This window comes from Uloborus diversus, chromosome 4 (genome assembly GCF_026930045.1).
Source record: "Uloborus diversus isolate 005 chromosome 4, Udiv.v.3.1, whole genome shotgun sequence".
In the NCBI taxonomy this organism is placed as follows: Eukaryota; Metazoa; Arthropoda; class Arachnida; order Araneae; family Uloboridae; genus Uloborus; species Uloborus diversus.
In genome coordinates, this window is record NC_072734.1 from 78984161 (window position 1) to 79003768 (window position 19608).

Consider the following 19608-nt stretch of genomic DNA (forward strand, 5'->3'; position numbering starts at 1 on the left):
AATTTAAAGCTGCTGTTAATGTAATTTATTGTATTTTTTGTTTATTTGGCGAAATATTTCAAATTGCAATGAAGCGATTTTCGTTTTTAAAGAGTCTTTAGTCATTTTAGTTGAAGAATGTGCTTATTTTTCATCGGAAGGGGGGATGAGTGATTTTCGCTTATTCAGAGAACTGTTTTTACCTTCATCATTTTTCTAAACAATATCTTTTCGATTGTTTTATTCTTTTTTATATGGGGGATGTTGCAGCGGGATTTCCCGTTTGTTCTAGATGGGTTGTTAGATTTTTACACTTAATATCTGAGGACGCTTTTTATCCTTTGAGTATGGTTGAAGGAACAAACCATCAAGTACGGGAGGAAAAATAGTTAATAAAACAAATGCTCAGTGGGCATTAGATAAATCAAGTTGAAATAAATATGCGCATTCTGACACCATAGCAACTTAAACCATTTTTTTTTATTTATTTTCTTCAACAGTACGGTTCAAACACTTGATAGTTTATTGAAATTTTTTAACTTTTCAATTTACAAAGTTTGAACAGAACAACGTCTGTCGGGTCCTCTAGTCTTAATATATAAAAATCTTCTGTGCGGACGTTTGTCACAATAAGGCTTTTAAAATGTAATATTGGACAAGTTTTATGAAAGGAAATTATTTTATTATTTTTAAATTTTTTATTTTTTAAACCGTAGCTCATGTATTTTTTCAGGCTAATAGCTCCGGCAAAATAAGCATAAAAAATTTGAAATTGAAAAAAATACCATAGTACTGTGTAATCTTAATATATAAAAATCTTCTGTGCGGACGTTTGTCACCATAAGGCTTTTAAACGGCTGGACTGATTTTGGTCAAATTTTTTGTGTGTAGTTAAGTTGTAGCAAGCATGGTTTCGAAGCGCGATGGATTGAATCAGAAACGTTTTTGTTAATTAATTAATTAACTTAAACATTGGATGGTTATATCTCCCAAATGATTAATATTTATTTTAACCTATTGTTGAGCGAGAATTGAAATAAATATTTATCCTGTTGCCAAAGGACAATAAGAAAGCCAGTTCTGCTTTTTGAAATGAAATTTCCTACTGTGATAATGAGAGAGCGAGAGAGAGAGAGAGAGAAGCCTTCACATTTCTTGAAAGCAACGATTTTAGGTCCAGTGATATATTTTAAAGTAAAGTACTGGAAGAAATCGGGTTTCTTTCACTAGGTTCACGCAAAACGCTTATTTTTCGTCGTAGTTAAACCATGTGACCGGATCGGTGCTTTAATTTTTCCTAACGAAATGATCGGAAAGTACCGTACATAACATTTGTTTATCGGTTCAAATCCATCTGAGTTTTGGCACCAATGTCAAGAATACTTTAAGGATTATCCAACTAATCCGTACATTATTAAAGGAAAAGGTAATGGAAATTAAAGATGAAACAAATTTTATTTTCGTCCAGATAAATTACAACAGGGTAGTTCTGTACACAAAAGATCACTGCAGTGGAAGATCTATATATTTTGTGGAAAGAACAAATTACGCAATATATGAAGCTTAAAAAGTTTTGGTTCAAAAGATCGGACCGCTAATCGGTCGGAGTTGGCTTCTCTCACTGATCGGCTGGATTGCAGTAACGTGGTGGCTTGGCGATATTGGCTATAAAGAATAGAGTTGCGCGATCATTTGTTTACATTTTAAAGATACTGTTAACGTAATTTATTGTATTTTTTGTTTATTTGGCGAAATATTTCAAATTGCAATGAAGCGACTTTCGTTTTTAAAGAGTCTTTAGTCATTTTAGTTGAAGAATGTGCTTATTTTTCATCGGAAGGGGGGGATGAGTGATTTTCGCTTATTCAGAGAACTGTTTTTACCTTTATCATTTTGGCGATATATTTGCAAAGAGTTGTTTTTCATTTTAAAAAAGTGTTTAGTCATTTTAGTTGAAGAATGTTTATTTTACATCGGGAGGGGGGGAGGGATGAGTGATTTTCGCTTTTTCAGAGAACTGTTTTTACCTTTATCATTTTTTTAAACGATATCATTTCGATTGTATTATTCTTTTTTATATGGGGGATGTTGCAGCGGGATTTCCCGTTTGTTCTAGATGGGTAGTTAGTTTTTTACACTTAATATTTGAGGATACTTTTATCCTTTGAGTAGGGCTGAAGGAACAAACCATCAAGTACGGGAGAAAAAATAGTTAATAAAACAACTGCTCAGTGGGCATTAGATAAATCAAGTTGTAATAAGTACTACACGCATTCTGACACCAAGCAGCTTAAAACATTTTCTTTTTACTTATTTTTTCAACAAAACGGGTCAAACACTTGAAAGTTTACTGAAATTTTTTAACTTTCCAATTTAAAAAGTTTGAACAGAACAACATCTGCCGGGTCCTCTAGTGTTATTTCTAAACTTTAAAGGATGGGCTCATTATTTAGATTGTGATATCAAGCATTCTTTTACTTTCAGGTGGTTGAATTGTTGAGTCGCTGCACTTGTCCTTCACAATTTCCTATGATCCGAGTGGCTGACGGAAAATATCGAATCGGTGACACTAAAGTCCTCATCTTTGTCCGAGTAAGTTGTTGAGTTGTGTTTTCCATTTATGTTGATAAATATGCACGTGCGTTTTCAGACCGCAGCAAGCTACATATTCAATTTAAGAAACGAAACAATAGTACATAACGAAATTCGAGCAGAACTAAATCAACTTGTTTTCCCACGTAAGAACTTAAATTTCATCACATTAGTTGTCACAAGGTTTAAAAACAACTAATAGTATTTGTATGTAAGTAGAAATTTTTTCTTATTATGCAAACGGTATTAAATTCATTATATTCAATTTAAGAAACGAAACAATAGTACATAACGAAATTCGAGCAGAACTAAATCAACTTGTTTTCCCACGTAAGAACTTAAATTTCATCACATTAGTTGTCACAAGGTTTAAAAACAACTAATAGTATTTGTATGTAAGTAGAAATTTTTTCTTATTATGCAAACGGTATTAAATTCATTCTCTCAACCCGCTATGTTTTTGTGGACTGATAAACTTGGCTGGCAGAAAACATAAATTGTAGCCCAGTTAGAACAATAAGAAAAGAATTTGTGGAATTATTGTATTTAGTACGAAAATCAATTGAAAAATTAACCCAGCTCCCCGTATGCTACCAAAGGTAGAAAATCTCGCCAATTTATAACGAAACTAACATCCTCGTTCAATTTCTGATTCATGAGCAAACGAACTCATCTTTAGAAATTTGTTCAAAATGAGATGACAGGCTAATTTGTGTCGAACAATCGCTCAGCGTAATAGCTAGGAGTAAGGAATCTAATTAAATGCCTACGCAAAAGCAATTCAGGCATTTCTCTTATTGACGACACGAATCAGTAATGAAAGCAGATGTTGGCGCAAAAAATTTCACAATCCTTGTATTAAACTGCGTTCTAACCAAAGTTATTAGTTTGTTTTTTAATCCCCTTCCTCTCCCAGGAACCCCTATACCTGCCGTTGTGGTTAAGAACCAGAGATTTTAAGGAATTTGCAACGCATGCGGACATCAAACCTGCAGCTTCTATCCTAGTACTACCTAGCGAAATAAATCGATCGCAACAAAATTAAGGTTAAATGTACAGCAATTCCGATACCGTTTGCCTTGTACCGATATTGTAGTGAATCGAGGTTTCCGATATTAAGACGTTATTGGAAAGAAAAGTATCAATATTGCAAGTATGCAGTCAACATTATAATAGTTTACAAAGTTGTTAATTGTTCCATGGTTTAAAAAAAATAATAATAAAGGTTTATTGTTGCGTACACTGTATGTTCGATATACTTGTATTTGGATGCATGTAGTAAAATAATGCCTTTTCCTGACTTGTTTATTTACCTGAAATTAAGAGCATTTCTGAGTAAATGTGTATGTGTACCTGGGGGATTTCATCCGATGAATAGGTGACTCTTCTTTCGTTTTACAGAATAGACGTACGAAAAGAAGAAATAACTAAAGTAAATTTAAAGAGGTAGTTCTAACCATTACAAACAGTAAATGAAAATCGGTGGAGTTGATTGTAAACAGTAAAACCAGCGTTAATGTTTTTAAAACACTCATTGGTCAAGCTCTTCGAGAAAATATATCTCGTTAAATTTAAATTAACGATCCGAACTTTTCCCACTACGAATTATATTTCAATTTATTTGAACTAACTGGAGGAAGTTTAAATGTGAGAATGTTGACTCAGTGACGTGCATTTAACATCAATTTGTTTGGATTGGTGAACAATGTCAAGTGAGATTCGACAAAAGACTCCCAGAGATAAAAATGGATGTCGACTATTGTTTATTAAATATTTTACATAAAGCTAGAGCTAGGCTATTTTCTATTAAATACTTCATACTATGCAAAATTATTGTTTATAAAAAAAGTTTCACACTAGACAGAACGAAACTTACATAACTTCTATAGATAAACCTAATCATTATAATTCGACAGATTACCACAGTGCAATACATCTTAATAAAAGGGTATCTACTGAACTCTGAACTAAACCAAACTCTTCCCACGAGCTTTCAATGCAAGTGACATTGCATTTCGTTTACTAAATGTATACAAATTTACCGGACGCCATAAAACACCAAATGTATCTCATCAAATGTAAGTGGTAAATGTTTTACTAGCCTTGGTAAAGAAATGGTTTCATTTTGATCTAAAAAAAACTGCCGGTTTTCTGTAAATAAGTTTTATGAGAGCTGCACGACAAATTAAGGACCATTTCCCCAAAAGTGGTGACATACTTCCCCCTTCCATCTATTCTACTGAACTCCTATCCCAAATAACGTGGACTCTCCCGAAACAATACAGTTCCTCCCCTGAAAATTCCAGTGGCGCAATATGCGTCATTGAAATTTTCAGCCCCCCCCCCCCCCCCACATGATAGGCACCTACGGCAAATAAGTACTAGCTCGAGAATGGGGTTCTTTCCTTCAGTCAAAAGTACTACTTTTAGTCACTGAAGTTGATAGAATGAGAAAAAAATAATATGGACTCAGAAAATGCTTTCATTTTCCCAACAGTTATTTTTTAATTATTTTTTTAAAATGTTCGATTTTTCAAACAAGGTGTGGTCTTTATAACGTCACAAATGATGAGCTTTGCCGCGTATTCCACTGGCGCTCTGAATGTTTAGGCTTGCTTTCTACCGAGTTTCCACATTGTGATAATCTAGAAGCGAATTAAATATTGCACTGTACTCTCTTGCTATCAACCGTATCGTTGCCAAAACATGTGAATAAAGAAGCAAATTAAATATTGCGCTCTGAGTTTATGGCAACAGTGAATGGCAGTTCATCATTAGTGATGTCATACGCAGAAGCGTAACAAATGAAGTTGCACAATTTAAAATAATTGATAACAGGGGCGTAGCTAAGGGGGGTTTTTGGGGACAACCCCCCCCCCCGAAACGCTAGTCTCAAAAAAAAAAAAAAAAGAGAAAAAGAAGAGAGAAAGAAAAAAAAGAAGAAGAAAAAATCAAAACGACTTTTTTTCTGAGTAACAAAGGTCAAAAATTCACTTCGCTCCCCCCCCCCCCCGAATGCCATTGAAAATCTGCTCCATGAGTGACCTTCAAGTATAAACATGCCTCCCTCTACTGGGACGATTTGATAATTGAGTGAAATTTGACACTTCGCTTTAGAAATGAGATTGATTTGTTAAATCCACGTATATGCAGCTTTTCTTTGTCATAGATTCTGCAAATTGTTAAATATGTTTAATTTTATGAGCCGCGCAGTGGGAATATTGCATACAGTCGAATCTGTATATTTCGAATTTCACATTAAAGAAAAAAATTGAGATAAAGAGAATAAAATCGAGATAAAGAGATGAATCTAGATTATTTCTATTAGCTTGGTTCGCATTAAAAAGTAGAAAATAAAAAAGATTTCTGTTTATAATACTCGAAAATAGCTGTTGCTCTCTCAAATAGATATTTATGTAAATTCTAAAGCAGCTAATAAAATTAAAAATAAAGACTTGAGAGGAGAACAGATGGTATGCATTTGAGCGAATAACTTTCTACCGCATATATTTCTTCCCTAACTTTTTTTTATTCAAGTTTTATTAATTGCTTTAGAATTAGCATAAATGTAAATACATAAAAAGCAACACATAAATATAACGATGTGAAAAGCAATTACATTTTTTGCGGGTCATAATTCAAGAAGTCTTATTTTATTTCATACTTTTAGTGCAAACCAAGTTAGTAAAAAAAAGTCTTTATAGTCTGACCACCGATGAGATTGAAAAACAAACATCCAATTTACAGGCGGAAATGAAAGTATCTATTAGCTTTCAGGGATGGCAACTTTTGTAGATGTGTGTTAGCCTCTAAAATAAGCAGTCACACTGAAATGAACGGAACACGCTCATCAGATATTTGACTTCCCCCTGATTTGGATAGACTGGTTTTGACAAGACCGTTGCTAGAAAATTTCACTTTAAATTAAATGAAGGGAAAAGAAAAAAAAGGGGGGAATTTTCTATAACATTAACAAAAAAAAAATCTTTGCTTTTGTTTTGTTTGACACAAGTATCGGAATTGGGGCACCCCATTCCAAAGTATGCAAGATTCACCTCCCTCCTATTCTTTTTAATACTAAAAAAAAATTACACACACCAAAAGCCCATAGATGCGCAACGCAGCAAAACTAAAAAGCCAAGTACATACATATATACATACATACATACTACATACATATATATAAATGAAGTAACCCCCCCCCCCCGAAAGTCGGGTCTAGCTACGCCTCTGATTGATGAAAAATATTAAACTTTGCCATATAATTTAAATAATGGTTAATAAATCCTATGTTTTTAAGCATGCTCTTTCAGGAAAGAAAAATTGCTTTTAAAATTTCGAAAACAACCCCATCATATTCCCTACTGCTTTTCTTTTTGCTCCTTAGCTTAGGTTTATTAAATTGATCTTCTAATTTGAGGCTTAGATTTAGCATGAAAGATTTTGAATATTACATGCTATTGTGTCTCATTTTCCTTTCACACTTTATGCAACACTATTGAAATATTGAATTTTATGGACGTAAAAATATTTAATAAAACCTTTTGACTTTCGTGGAACTTTTTCTGCGGAAGAGATAGTTTGGGTCGGAAGTCTTTCCATCCAAATTCCTTCTTCCTTCATCCACGCACCGAAAGCGGAAGATGAGCAGCGTCCGTGTCTAAAACGATTAGAGTCATCGCAAAGAAACTTTTTCTCGGCGCTAATTATTTTCCATTCTCAGGTTGTGAGCAGTTTGGCCCTGATTGGGACCCTTCCCCGAAAGCCATAGGTAAGCTGCGTGCGATTGTAACGATCTCGGTTGAAAGTGTTACGGTTAGAGTGAAGAATTGAGATGTTACTGTCATTAAGAGAAGAATGAACTTCTTCTCTTCTTTTTTTTTTTTTTTTTTGTTCTGAATTGCTTGACAGAAAAATTTCATGCGTGGATGAGATGAGAGAATTTATGCGTTTCGGAAAATCAGAAAAATATCTGGAAAATCATCTAAATGAAAAAAAAAAAATGATTAGCGAAAAATACTATGGTTCGAATTCAATTTTTTTTTTTTTTTCCTAATTTCTAAGTAAAATGATCTTTTTTCTCTTGCACTGTACAACAAATTTGAAATGCTTTCTTTCAAAAAATATTAATTCAAAAATCAAAGTTCTTCCAAAATTTTCGAAGTTTTTAAAAGGAGCTCTTGGACATGTTTATAGAACATTTATAAGTTTTTGTATTTCTCTATTCAAGATTGCGTTTTTCACACAACGTCTTTTACTTCTTTATCTCTTTAATTTTTTTTTTAATTTTTGGCATTACCTCCCCCCACCCCCACACACGAAAAAAAACTTCGTTCGAATAGTTTTAATCTGACTAAACCAAAGTCTTCCAATGCGTTCCCAATGCCTCTGACATTGCATTGATTTACTAAATGCATACAAATTTGTCGAACGCCATAAATACTAAATGTATCATTAAATTTTATTTCGTAAAGTATTATACGTTGTACTAGCCTTTGTAAAGAAATGCTTTGCTTTTGATCTAGTAAACTGACGTTTTTCTATAAAATAAGTTTTTGTATAGGTGTACCACGAATTAAGAGCCATTTTCTCCGAAAGTGATAGCACCCCTTCCCTTCCGATGAAGGCACTAAATTTTCTATAAACAGAACGTGCTTAACGCATATATCAGAACTAAAATGGTCTACCCCGTACCGTTTTTGTACGAGAAACACTTCACATATGGGAAGTGCGCACTAATTTAAATACCATAAGGTTTTTTTTTTTTGTTTCTGACAGCATATTTTTATCATGAAACACTGCTTTAGTTTTTGAGTCAATTAACATCCTTTCCTTTACCCTTGAATCACTCAAATTTTTGACTTTGTTCTTGAGATGCAAGAAAGTTCCCCTCCTCTGTCTGAAGATATTGAAAATATTTTCACCGAGTTAGTTGTGAAATGGTTGGAAAAAGGCACATTGTGTATTGAAAAGTGGTTCATGTAATATGGTTTTGGTTCTAAGAATGAAGTTTTTTTTTTTCCCTCAGAGGTCATTGTTGGGAGGCCGCTACAAACCTATCAAAAAATAAGTAAAGTGTGGAATGGGTGGAAATGGTGTGTTGTATTTGAAAAAAAAAAAAAAAATCAGATTCGTTATTTTTGTCCAAAAATATACAAAAAAGAAAAAAAAATATGTGAAACTTCCCTTTATGTATTCTCCTTTATGTGAAATGTACCCTTCCCATGAGGGGGGGCGAGGTTGAAAAAATAAATAAATAATGAGATCGGAGTCGGACGTTTCAAAATCCAGGAGTCGGAGTCACTTAATTTTTCTTCCAACTCTGCAGCCCTGTCCATACTAATAATAGGGGAAGTACTGGGATTAGACGTTTTTTCGTGCTTTATTTTCAGTGGAAACCAAAAGAGCAAGTTTTTACTATAAAGCTAAAGTACAATAGATGACAAAAAAAAAAAAAGAAAAAGAGGGAAAAGGAACTATTTTTAGTTTCTGTGCTTTACCTTACACAGCGGAATAGTTGTCAGTAGATCGTTCTTGCAAAAAAGTAAAATAAATTAAACAACGTAATAAAAATTTGCAGAAGCAAGTTTTAGGGTACCAGGAACCCATTTCCCAATGCAAAAAGAGATGGGGAAGGTAGTCATTCAACACAAGCAAATTTAGCTTTTTCTAAATTTTCTGAATTGTTGAAAATACTTTTAGTAGTTCTGATGTTCGGGCCTTTTTTTTCTTCTTTCTTTTTTTCTACATTTATTACAGAATTGTTAATTTTATGAATGCTTCAAATGAGATGAAAACAAAATTAATCATTGGAAGAACTTAAAAATACAAATAATGGACTTATCATCTGTATAATAATTATGTTAACGTGTAAACAGGCTTTTTACACGTTTTCTATGTCGACATAGAGATTTTACGTCAAATTTCTGTTTTTTTCCTTGCAATATCGACGCAACATCGATTGATAATTACATCACTTGTCCGTTATAGGGACATTGCTGTTCGGGCAAACGATTCACGATAGTCCTTCAGGCAAACACGTTTCCCCTTATTCTTCCAGGCCTCATTTATCTGACCAACTCTGCCTCTCGTAATGACTTATTTCCTTTTCGGAAGTAATGACTTGGAAAAACAAACAAATCCAGTGTCAAACAAAGCGTGCTGCTTAGCATCATCGTACGCAACATTACGCGTTGCTGCCTGCCCGCGGAACAAACTTCGTTTTCCTTTTTTAAAAAGCCATTGTTTGCAGAGGTCGCTTTGTCACTTGCTTTTCCTGCTGCTCTTGGCACTCCTCGAAACTTCACGATTAGTCGCTCCGAATCTGATGCGATAATTTGGGCGCAGAGAGGGGAAAGCGAGTAATTTATCGTAATCAACGGCAAGAGTTGTTGCCCGATGAATAAAAATATATTTAAATTTCACGAGCTACGCTTCCGTGAGGTAATGTTAATAATCACGGAAATGCACGTCACTGGAGAAAACGAAGAAAAGGTGCATTCAATAGTTGGCTTTGCAATCTGTTGCTTTGAGATGGTATATTATCTGGATGATTTACACCGAGAGCAATCGTAATCTTGTTTTCAAAAATTAACAAGACTAATGGGTTTACAAAACTAAAAATTAAGAGGACTAAAATGATCTTTAATGAAACGTAAAATTTAAAAGGGGATCATGGTAACTTAGCACTTACAGTGCTGAAGAAATCGTTTTTTGGGAAACCAGGTGTTATGCCTTTTTCTTGAGGCTCTTATCCTTCTCTGCGAAAGTTTTGAATAGCTATTTAAAGCAAAGAAATGTTTCTCAGCTAAGACTTAGGACCTTCTTCCTTTGGATTTAGATCATCAGTATTGCGATTTGGAAGAACGATTTATTGACCTTTTTATATCTTTTACAAGTTTTTTTTTATGTACAATCATAAAGACATTGGGGTATCAAAATAGGTGGTTTTAAATGATCTCTTGAAACCACGAAATGTACCGTCGAAAGGAGTGATTTTGAGAGCGTGGGTGTGAGATTGTGCGACGTTATATGAGGCAATGAAAAGCAAATTGATGTAAGTGGCAAAATTAAAAATTTGGAGATAACCAGTACACATGGTGGGTGAACCTTTGTCTTGGGACAAGAAATAGTATACTAGTAGTCCTAGTAGTTGCTGCTGTGCAGCATGATTGATATGTTTTTTTTTAGCAATCACGATTGCTTCTTGTTCTCACTTGACAGTTTTGTATTCCTACGATTTTATTTTCACCCGCCTCCCTCTGCCGCACCACCGTCGGCCGGCCGCCTCACGATGCTGCTTCTCTAGCGAAAACAGTCTCCAGGTTGCGTCCCTTACTTGCCTACCTTTACACCTACACACACAAACACATACACACACGCATACTTACAGACACCTACACATCTACACATACACACAAACACACATGCCTACACACATACACATACACACAAACATATCCCCCCCACACACACAAACACACGCCTACATACACACACTCGTGATTGCGAAAAACATAATTTGAATTGAAGATGTCAAAGTTCAAATTATTATTTTTTTTTTCTTTGAGCAATCACGATTGCTTATTGCTTTCATTTCACCGTCCTTGATGTCCCTTCCTTTTTTAGAATGGTCCGGGCGGCACCGCCGGCGCCGTCCACCGGCCCATGCAAGAGCTGCTCTTCCTGGGCCTCCTCTAGCGGCACTGTCCACCGGAATCCCCTTCTCCTGGGCGGGGGCGTCCTTGTCCTACATACACATACTCCTCTCACACACACTCCTACGTACACACGTCTACACACTTACACGTCCTTACACACATACACACACGCAACCGCCCGGGAGGAGGAGCCGGCTTGGGAGGACAGGAGCCGTTTTTAGAAACCATAACACCCAATGAATAAGGTCCTGTCGCAACTTTTGATTGCGAAAAATATAACTTGAATTCACAATGTGAAAATTCAAATTATAGCTTTTTTTTTTTTTTTTTTAATGAAAGCCTACCTAGGACCTGAACTTTGAACGTGATATACTCAAAACTTTAAACAGTCCACTTATATCCCTTTGCTTCTCAGTTTAAATGTAACACTGCAAAGAGCTTAAATTAAGTTATGTGAAAGATAAAGCATAGTGCAGCTTATTTCAATACTTCCATCTGTTATAAAAACATCATCCTAGCTTTTACAATTTTGCCACAATATGTATTTGGCACAACCTAACACCCCTGCTGTCCCAAAGCCACTGGGGAGATGGTAGGTATAAGATTAAAATAAAGGTAGTTATGAACATATTGGGCTTTTTTCCTCATCCCTCTTCTTTTTTCTTCATTTTAAAGCCATTGTGACATCGATATGAATTTCTAAATCATTATTTACTTTTAAGCCAGTGATATACATAAATGAATAATTGTTACTGAGCCGTAGAAACTGTTCAGTTTGATACACTGAATAATATTTTAACATTAGAAATGAATGAGAAGGGAGCATCAATTTTAGATTTTGAAAACCACTCACGGAAAATCGTTTTTTCTGCTTTCAAAATGTGTGTGAAAATTGTTTTTTTCGTTTATCGATTTTTTAAGTATTGTTATAAAGTAAATAAGTCAATTTCTTTGAATTTTCGTTAAAATTTTAATTTTAAAACATAGATACGCTACGCGTCCCATGCAAAGCCAGTAAACCAGTTAAGCAATCAGTAACAAAAATAAACCAAAAGGAAGCTCTATCTATTAAGTAGGGTTGCCAACCTTGGAGAAATAATTTGAGGAGCATCTGTGCTGATTTTGAGGAGCAATTTAAAATTTTGCGGAGCAGTTGGGAATTTTGTACAAAAATCAATTTAAATTACTAAAACCACTTATCTAAAATTGTTTTAGAGCTTTAATAATCATTTGTTTAAATACTAATTATTTTTAAATTGATAAAATAGATTTAAGTACTATTTCAGTCACTATGACTAAACACTATATTCAGAGTATGAGCATCTTTAATTTCCCATATTTGCATGTTTGTTATGATAAAATAGCAAAATTTAAGCTTAGAAGCGTTCAACCGGGAAATGCGGAGCAAAAGAATTCTTTGTGGAACGGCGGAGTTTCGCCATTTTTGCGGAGCAGTTGGCAACCCTGTAAGTAATCTAGTGATAAAAATACTGGTATTATTTTAAACCATACTTGCTACCCTACAGTTGAATAATTAATGAGACAAGAACACTCTTCGCTAATTAGCGAAAATCTAACATAAAACTTTAAACTTTTCTTTCTTTTTAGCAACAGTATGTACTTATGTATTACGATTACGAAGACATTTCCGAATCAAGATGCTAATATACTCTTTGTTGAACTAGAAGAATTCTTTTGACAAAACAGTGATATAAGTTGCGTATGGAAATCTCCGTATTCACCCCTTCTTACTTATTTAGTTTGTTATTTTAATACAAAAATAATATGAAAAACTTAAATGGCAAGCAAAGTATGACTCCGATAAGTCGAAGCTTGAATTCTATGTTTACTTCTTTCGGGGGAAGTTCGGTGAGAAAGGTTATTGGCGTTGATTTGAGTTGAAATACCTTCGCAGAACTACAGCGAAGTAACCCAACTCAACTTAGCGCCAATCATCCTTCCCTATTACTTCAAAAAAGTAGTAAATATCACTATGGTCAAACTTTACTTATCAAGAACCGCACTACAGTTCTATTTTGCTCGACTAACCGTTGTTTGTAATTCCCAGATTCTGCGAAGTCACGTGATGGTTCGCGTTGGCGGTGGATGGGATACGCTAGAGCACTATTTGGACAAGCATGACCCTTGTCGCTGCAGATCGGGTGAGTTTTAACCTTTTAAAAAATATATATAGCTGAAATTTAGTATTATCATTGCTTAACATGTATCTGATGAAATATCAGAGGTAAAGGAGTAGATGTACAAGTACAGATGTATTGAAATTAGGTTACTTTTATTTGATTCAATTAAATATCTTTACGAAAAATATATGACACTCTTATGTAAAAATTGTATTTAACATTATTATGAACGAACGTAATATAGTCTTAGATTTTCTATATTTGCTCTTTTTATTCTTAATCTCCATTATGGCTGATAACCACCAAAAAATCAGTGACCGGGGAGGCCTGATCAATAAAGCGTCGGGGGTCGTTACTGGAGGGTTCCGGTTTCGAAGCCAGTCGGTCGAAGATCCTCCGTGTTGCTGATGATGACTGGAGCACGTTAATTATGTGGTGATCATTAAGTCCTCCAAGTGAATCAATATCTCTGCTCAGTGCTCAACCAGGAGTTATTCGGCTTCTGGTTTGGATCAAAATGTTCTAAATTTGATAGATCGTGCTTCCATCTATCGTGAACTGTCTGAACTGAATCGGACTTCCACCTTAGTGGTACTCTGTAAACGGAAGCTGCATCTCTCTGCCTTAAACCGGGTTGCATTGTCTACTTGTGCTCAGATACCTGTGCAACAACAACAAAATCAGTATCAAGTCCTTACGTGTATGTATGATAGTCGAACAATGACATGTCCAGTGAAATAAAACTATGATTGAAAACTAGGTAGCAAATGCTAAATGTTGAGAAACGCTGGTATAAGCTTAACCTCTTTGGCTTTTCCTCCTGAACCTTAAAATAAGAAGCCTTATTATTTATTTTCTAACTGCTACCCGGCAATAATAAAAGTTATCTAAGTTGCGCTACTGTTATAGCTTACCAAAACCATCTTGTAGATCGCTAAATATGTTAATTAAAATAATTTTTCAACTGAAACAAAGAACGATCTTTTTCTTTTCTTTTAGTGAAATGCAAACGGTGGTTTGAACTCCTCATATTTGGTATTCAGAAAACAAATGCTTGTTATTTCTGGCAACTACTTGTGTTATTTTTGACTTTTACACGGCAGATCATTGTCGTGTCGAACCCACTGACCTAGTGTCAGGAATCCAATCCATTTGCTTGACGAATATAAAGAAAATACTTCAGAGGCCCTTTCAGGAAAAACTTCATACTGGCAGTTTCAATACCTGTGACGTCACGAACCATGAAAGAAAACACTTTTAACATTTAAACCATTTGTTATTTTCTCTTCCTTTCATTCCAAATGTTATTCTTTAATGCGCTTCTTAACGACATAGAAATGAGAAAAAAATATATTCCATCGCAACAAAAGGCCAGAATTGAGGTCAATCTTTTTAGTTAGGTGTTGGTTGCTTTCGTTTGCTCCAGGCGTCATTTTGTCTTGGTTTGTTCATTTGTTGAGGCTTTTATTTTATATTCGCTGGGCAGGTTAAGCGTGTGGAGTATGTGTGACATGTTTACGCCGTCACACACATACGATTTCCCTTTCTTCAGACGCCCTGAGCTGCGAAATGCGACGTTGATGTGTCGGAACGCCTGTCTCGTTAAGGCCCATTATGTCGAAATCGCCGCCGTTTTCAGCCCACTGAATGAAAAATGCATGGGCATATGAGGATAGATTTTATTTGCTGTAATTGCTTCTTGATTTTGTTTTTAATGAAAACTAACGCAATCCACACTTGAATTGAGATTTCTGCCTTTGCCTTATTAAGTATTATTGAACATAAGAAGGGAAATGACATTCGGCAAGTTTCAAGAATCAAGAGTTAAATCAGGGGTGCCCACCTAGGGGGGTTATCATGGTGCAGACTGCGCCAGTGAAATTTTTAGGGGGGGGGGTGTTTTGAGGAGTATTTTTCTCATTTTGAAGTGTCTCCGTGATATTGAGGGGATGCACCCTTGCCCTTAAGGGTTGGGCACCCCTGGTTAAATGCACTATTTACAGATTTTAGAAATGATAATTTTCATTGGGTGATAATAATCAGCGTGATGAAATTTAATGAACACGAAAAACGAGTTTTCAGAACGCAAATTTCAAAAACTGTTTCGGCAATAACTTCATCGTATTTTAAAAAAAAAAGTTTGAAACTGTGACTTTAATCACGGTCGAAGAATGCAACAAAAGTACTTCCCTGTTTCTTCACAGATGTGTAAAAGACAGGTAATTGAAATTTCTGAACGGATTAAAATCTTCCTTTTAGAGCAAAAATATGTGTGCCGAGGACAGTCCTTTTGATGCTTATGGCTGTTTAATATTCTGTCAACCTTCAAGGTGGCTATAACATCCGGATACTTGGCTGGACGACCTTGTTTTATCATCTAAAAATGCTAAAAAACGTTATTTTTCTTCCTTATTCTCCTATCTTAAGACTGCGTTGCGGTATCATTTGAACAATGTACCGTTGACTGATAGCTGTTGTGTAAAAGTAGTGTAATGTTATTATCTTTCTTTTTAATTCGTGAAGACGAAATTCTATTAAGATTTAATTTCATCCATATCATTAAGAAAAGAATTTTTAACAATGTAGATGTAGTAAAAACAAATGACGTATTCTAAAGTGTAAATTCAAAAGGAAAACGCATTTTCTTTAAGATTAAGCAACTGAAATTTTATGTTGATTGACAATTTCTTCTGACTTGAACGACATTTTCTGAACACTGTTAGTGCTCTATTTCTATAGAACTATTCTATTTCTAGTGTTCTATGTTTTTTTTTTTTTTTGTGATGAAATTTTATAAGAATGAATTTAAACCCTTATGAAATTTTTTAAGCGCAAAAATACTTAAAATACTTAAACCCTTAATTAGTTCTATTGAGCAGTAAGCAATTTTTTACTGAAATCTTTAAAAGGGTATACCGTCCCATCATAAGAAAATATTCGAAAATACAGTTTATTTTTATGTCAGAAATCTATCTAGTTCCGCGCAACTGACTTTTCCCACATGCAACATCTATTTCTGCATTCCAAGCTCTTCATGTCACAGTAAAATGTAACCACCCGCCTTCTAATCCGAGTTTCTGTTGTATAAGTCATGAATTCCTTTGTGTGTATTTCTTTAAATTTAAATGCTATTAATTCAACAGCTCTACGATCATTAATAGGTAATGCAATTTCAAAAAATTTGCTACCACATTTTATTCAACATCTATTAATGCTTTAGTACTGCCCAGTATTATATTGAACAGTTGTTAAAGTTACATTCCGCTTAAATTTACCGTGGTTATGTAATAACACGACTGAAAAACATGCCCTTTATACACCACGCTGTAACGAAGTCTACTGCATGTTCAGCATTTATAAACTCTCAAGAACGTACAGATTGTTAGCAATAACAACTCTTTCCCTTATCTCCTGATTTTCTCTTTCTGTCCCGTGACGGCCTGATCGGTAACTCGTCGGACTAGTGGCTGGAGGGTTCTGGGTTCGATGCCAGCTGATCGAAGATCCTCCGTGTTCGTTAATGGTGACTAGGGTTTCCAATCCCGAAATCCCGATCTCTAATCCCGCGGGATATTAAGCGGGATTGATCTCTCGGGATTTTTCCATCAATCCCTCGAGATTCCCAATCTCGCTTTTTTTTCCATTCATGCGTTTTCCAGCTTTTCCGCTTATAAAACGACTATTTTCACAAGCACCAGCTGAAGTTTGAATCTTCTTCCTCTTATATCTGCAAGAACAAGAAAAACTCTGATTTGACCAGCGATGGGTTTACCATTTAAGAACACAATAAAAATAGAATATATTTTTCTGAGAATAAATTGGTATTCTCATTCAAGGTTTCAGTTTTCATACGTTCAGCAATTGAGAAAACGAGTAAAACTTTTAAGCATTTTCGAAAATCATCATTAAAATTAACCATTGTGCTGCCTTTGAAGGTTTTGTTTACTCCAAGACAGTAAAACATGCTATAGTACTCTTCACATACATTTTATTCTGGAAAAAAAATCATGGAATTTCTTCCTAGAAAGAGTCGTGAGTAAAATTCAGTGGCTTTTATCAATTAAAAATTTATGCAAAATATGACACCGTTACAATATTTTCATATATGAAAATAATCCTCAATGGTACAAAAGCTAAACAGATAGTCCACTGTACAGAAAATAAGGAACTCAGTCATTGTTATTAATAGCCATTAACATTCCGTTTTACGGATTTTCTGGCGGTGTTTTTACTTTCAAAGTTTAACGTGTTAGGTAGACTCATTTTATAAGTTTTTGTAAGTGTTCAGGTATGCAAGCACAATCCGTAGAAAACGTTCACTTAGTATAAATAACTTCACAAAATGTGTCTGTTTGCCCTTTCCAAGGCGATTTAGTGGCATGCCATGGAGTAAAATTGGATAAGTGTAAGTTGCATAAAAGACGTACGTCAGCCACATTTCTATTTTCGTAGGTAAAAATGACCGTTAGACATTAATATTGGTGTCTTGCAACAATTTAAAATTTGTCTAGATTAAAATTATATTTCAAATTTTTAAAACCTCACACTTGCCGTCAAACTGATGCAGGTAGTAAGAGCACTTATTTAAGTTTGCTGCTCTAGAGTATTCCTTTGAGAATATCGAAATTTTAATTTACAGAGGCACAGTCGTCATGAGGGTTAGGAATGGTTCCACTGAATAATAGTTGCCATAGATATAGTTACATTTATTATTTTGAATTACATAAAGAATTAAAAATGGAGTACGTGAACGCGAACTTATGAAACGAACTATATAAAACCCGTCAATTGAACTGCCTTACAGAGAAAGAAATAGGCGTGCACATTTTGGTCATTATCCTCGTCATTTTTTAAAAATTATTTGCAGGCCATGAAACTAAAAGAAAGAAAAAAAAACGTCTTGTTTCTTCTTACAATTGTATAATAGATAATTCTTTTGTTTATGTTTTACAAAAACTTGTTGCACATTCTGTTCCCCTTATCCGCAGCTTCAAAACGAAAGAAATGTATTTCCACGTTTAAAAACGTAATCCAAATACTAAAAAGTTGAATTGTTCAAAATTTTCTAATTCGTAAATTTAACTTGCTCCTATATACAATTCTTAGTCCCCCTTCCAGCAGCAAAATGAAATACATTTGAGTGAACCCAACCTTAAGTATGCAACATAAAGCTATCTATATGGGAAATGGGGCTATCTATATGGGAAATGGGTAAATTTCACATGCATTTAAAGTACTGAATCGCCTGCCCTTTTGACTTGTTGATCGTGATACAGAATTTAAGTCTCACTGGAAATTTTAATTTCTTGAAGTTTAAAGAATGATGCATTGCGATACGTGAGATACAAATTAATTCACCTTATCCCTCCACTGTGAACAGAGTTGCTTCTATTACACTGATACGTATCCATTTTTAACACGCTTTTATTAGCTTCACCTGTATGTATGTATGTATATATGTATGTATGTATGTATCTTGTAACGGAATCTTGCAGCTCAAATTTCGCTCACTTCCTGCGATCGGATTCTTTTGAAATTTGGCACGCGACCTCAGACCCGATGACAATGCAATATTCTATAATCAAATTAATTAATTAACTCTTTTCATTGTTAGTTTCAACCAATTTTAATCAATATTTTGATATAAATCCAACAATGTGAAAAAGGAAAATTTAAAAAAAAAAAAAAAACATTAAAAAATGCTCGCAAAAGTTATTTAAAAATATCTACAAAAACCTTTAATTTTTCTACATCAGACAAAATTTGTTCCAATGCTCCAAGGTAATTAGAACATGAAATACAATTCGGAACTCCAGCGCTCGAATACGCTACCTTGAGGTGATTTACAAAACTGCAAATGAAGCGTTCCACGTGTGTCTGTTGACGTAAACACAGGCAGTTTGTTCTGAGTATTTATTAACGCAATCGATGTGTCTTAGTTTGCTTTCAGCTACAGAAATTAATTCGTCACTTAGTAGTATTCTCGAGCTTCTCAAAATAATGTTAGTTTTCATTATTTCCTTAATAATTGGTAAAAGCGAAAATACTGGATTAACAAACTTGGATAACGTTATACAAGGTAAAAAATTTTATTGTTTTGTATGAATTCGTAAGAATATGGGTTTTTTTTTAATCTTAAATTAATTAAACTTACCATATTTTACAGCAGCATTTAGTTGGAATGGACAGTATGCAAAATATTTTCTTGAATATATTATCGTAGAACAAAATGAATA

The 19608-nt window shown here is 34.4% G+C and overlaps 1 protein-coding gene across 1 annotated transcript in view; it reads left to right on the forward strand.

The window, feature by feature from the left end:
* LOC129220233 (GAS2-like protein 1) overlaps positions 1-19608 on the forward strand; it is a 106295-nt gene that overhangs the window by 50388 nt on the left and 36299 nt on the right. The window contains exons 3-4 of the mRNA XM_054854598.1: positions 2464-2571; positions 13300-13393. Coding sequence (XP_054710573.1) covers positions 2464-2571; positions 13300-13393 — 202 coding nt within the window. The remainder of the gene's footprint in view (positions 1-2463; positions 2572-13299; positions 13394-19608) is intronic.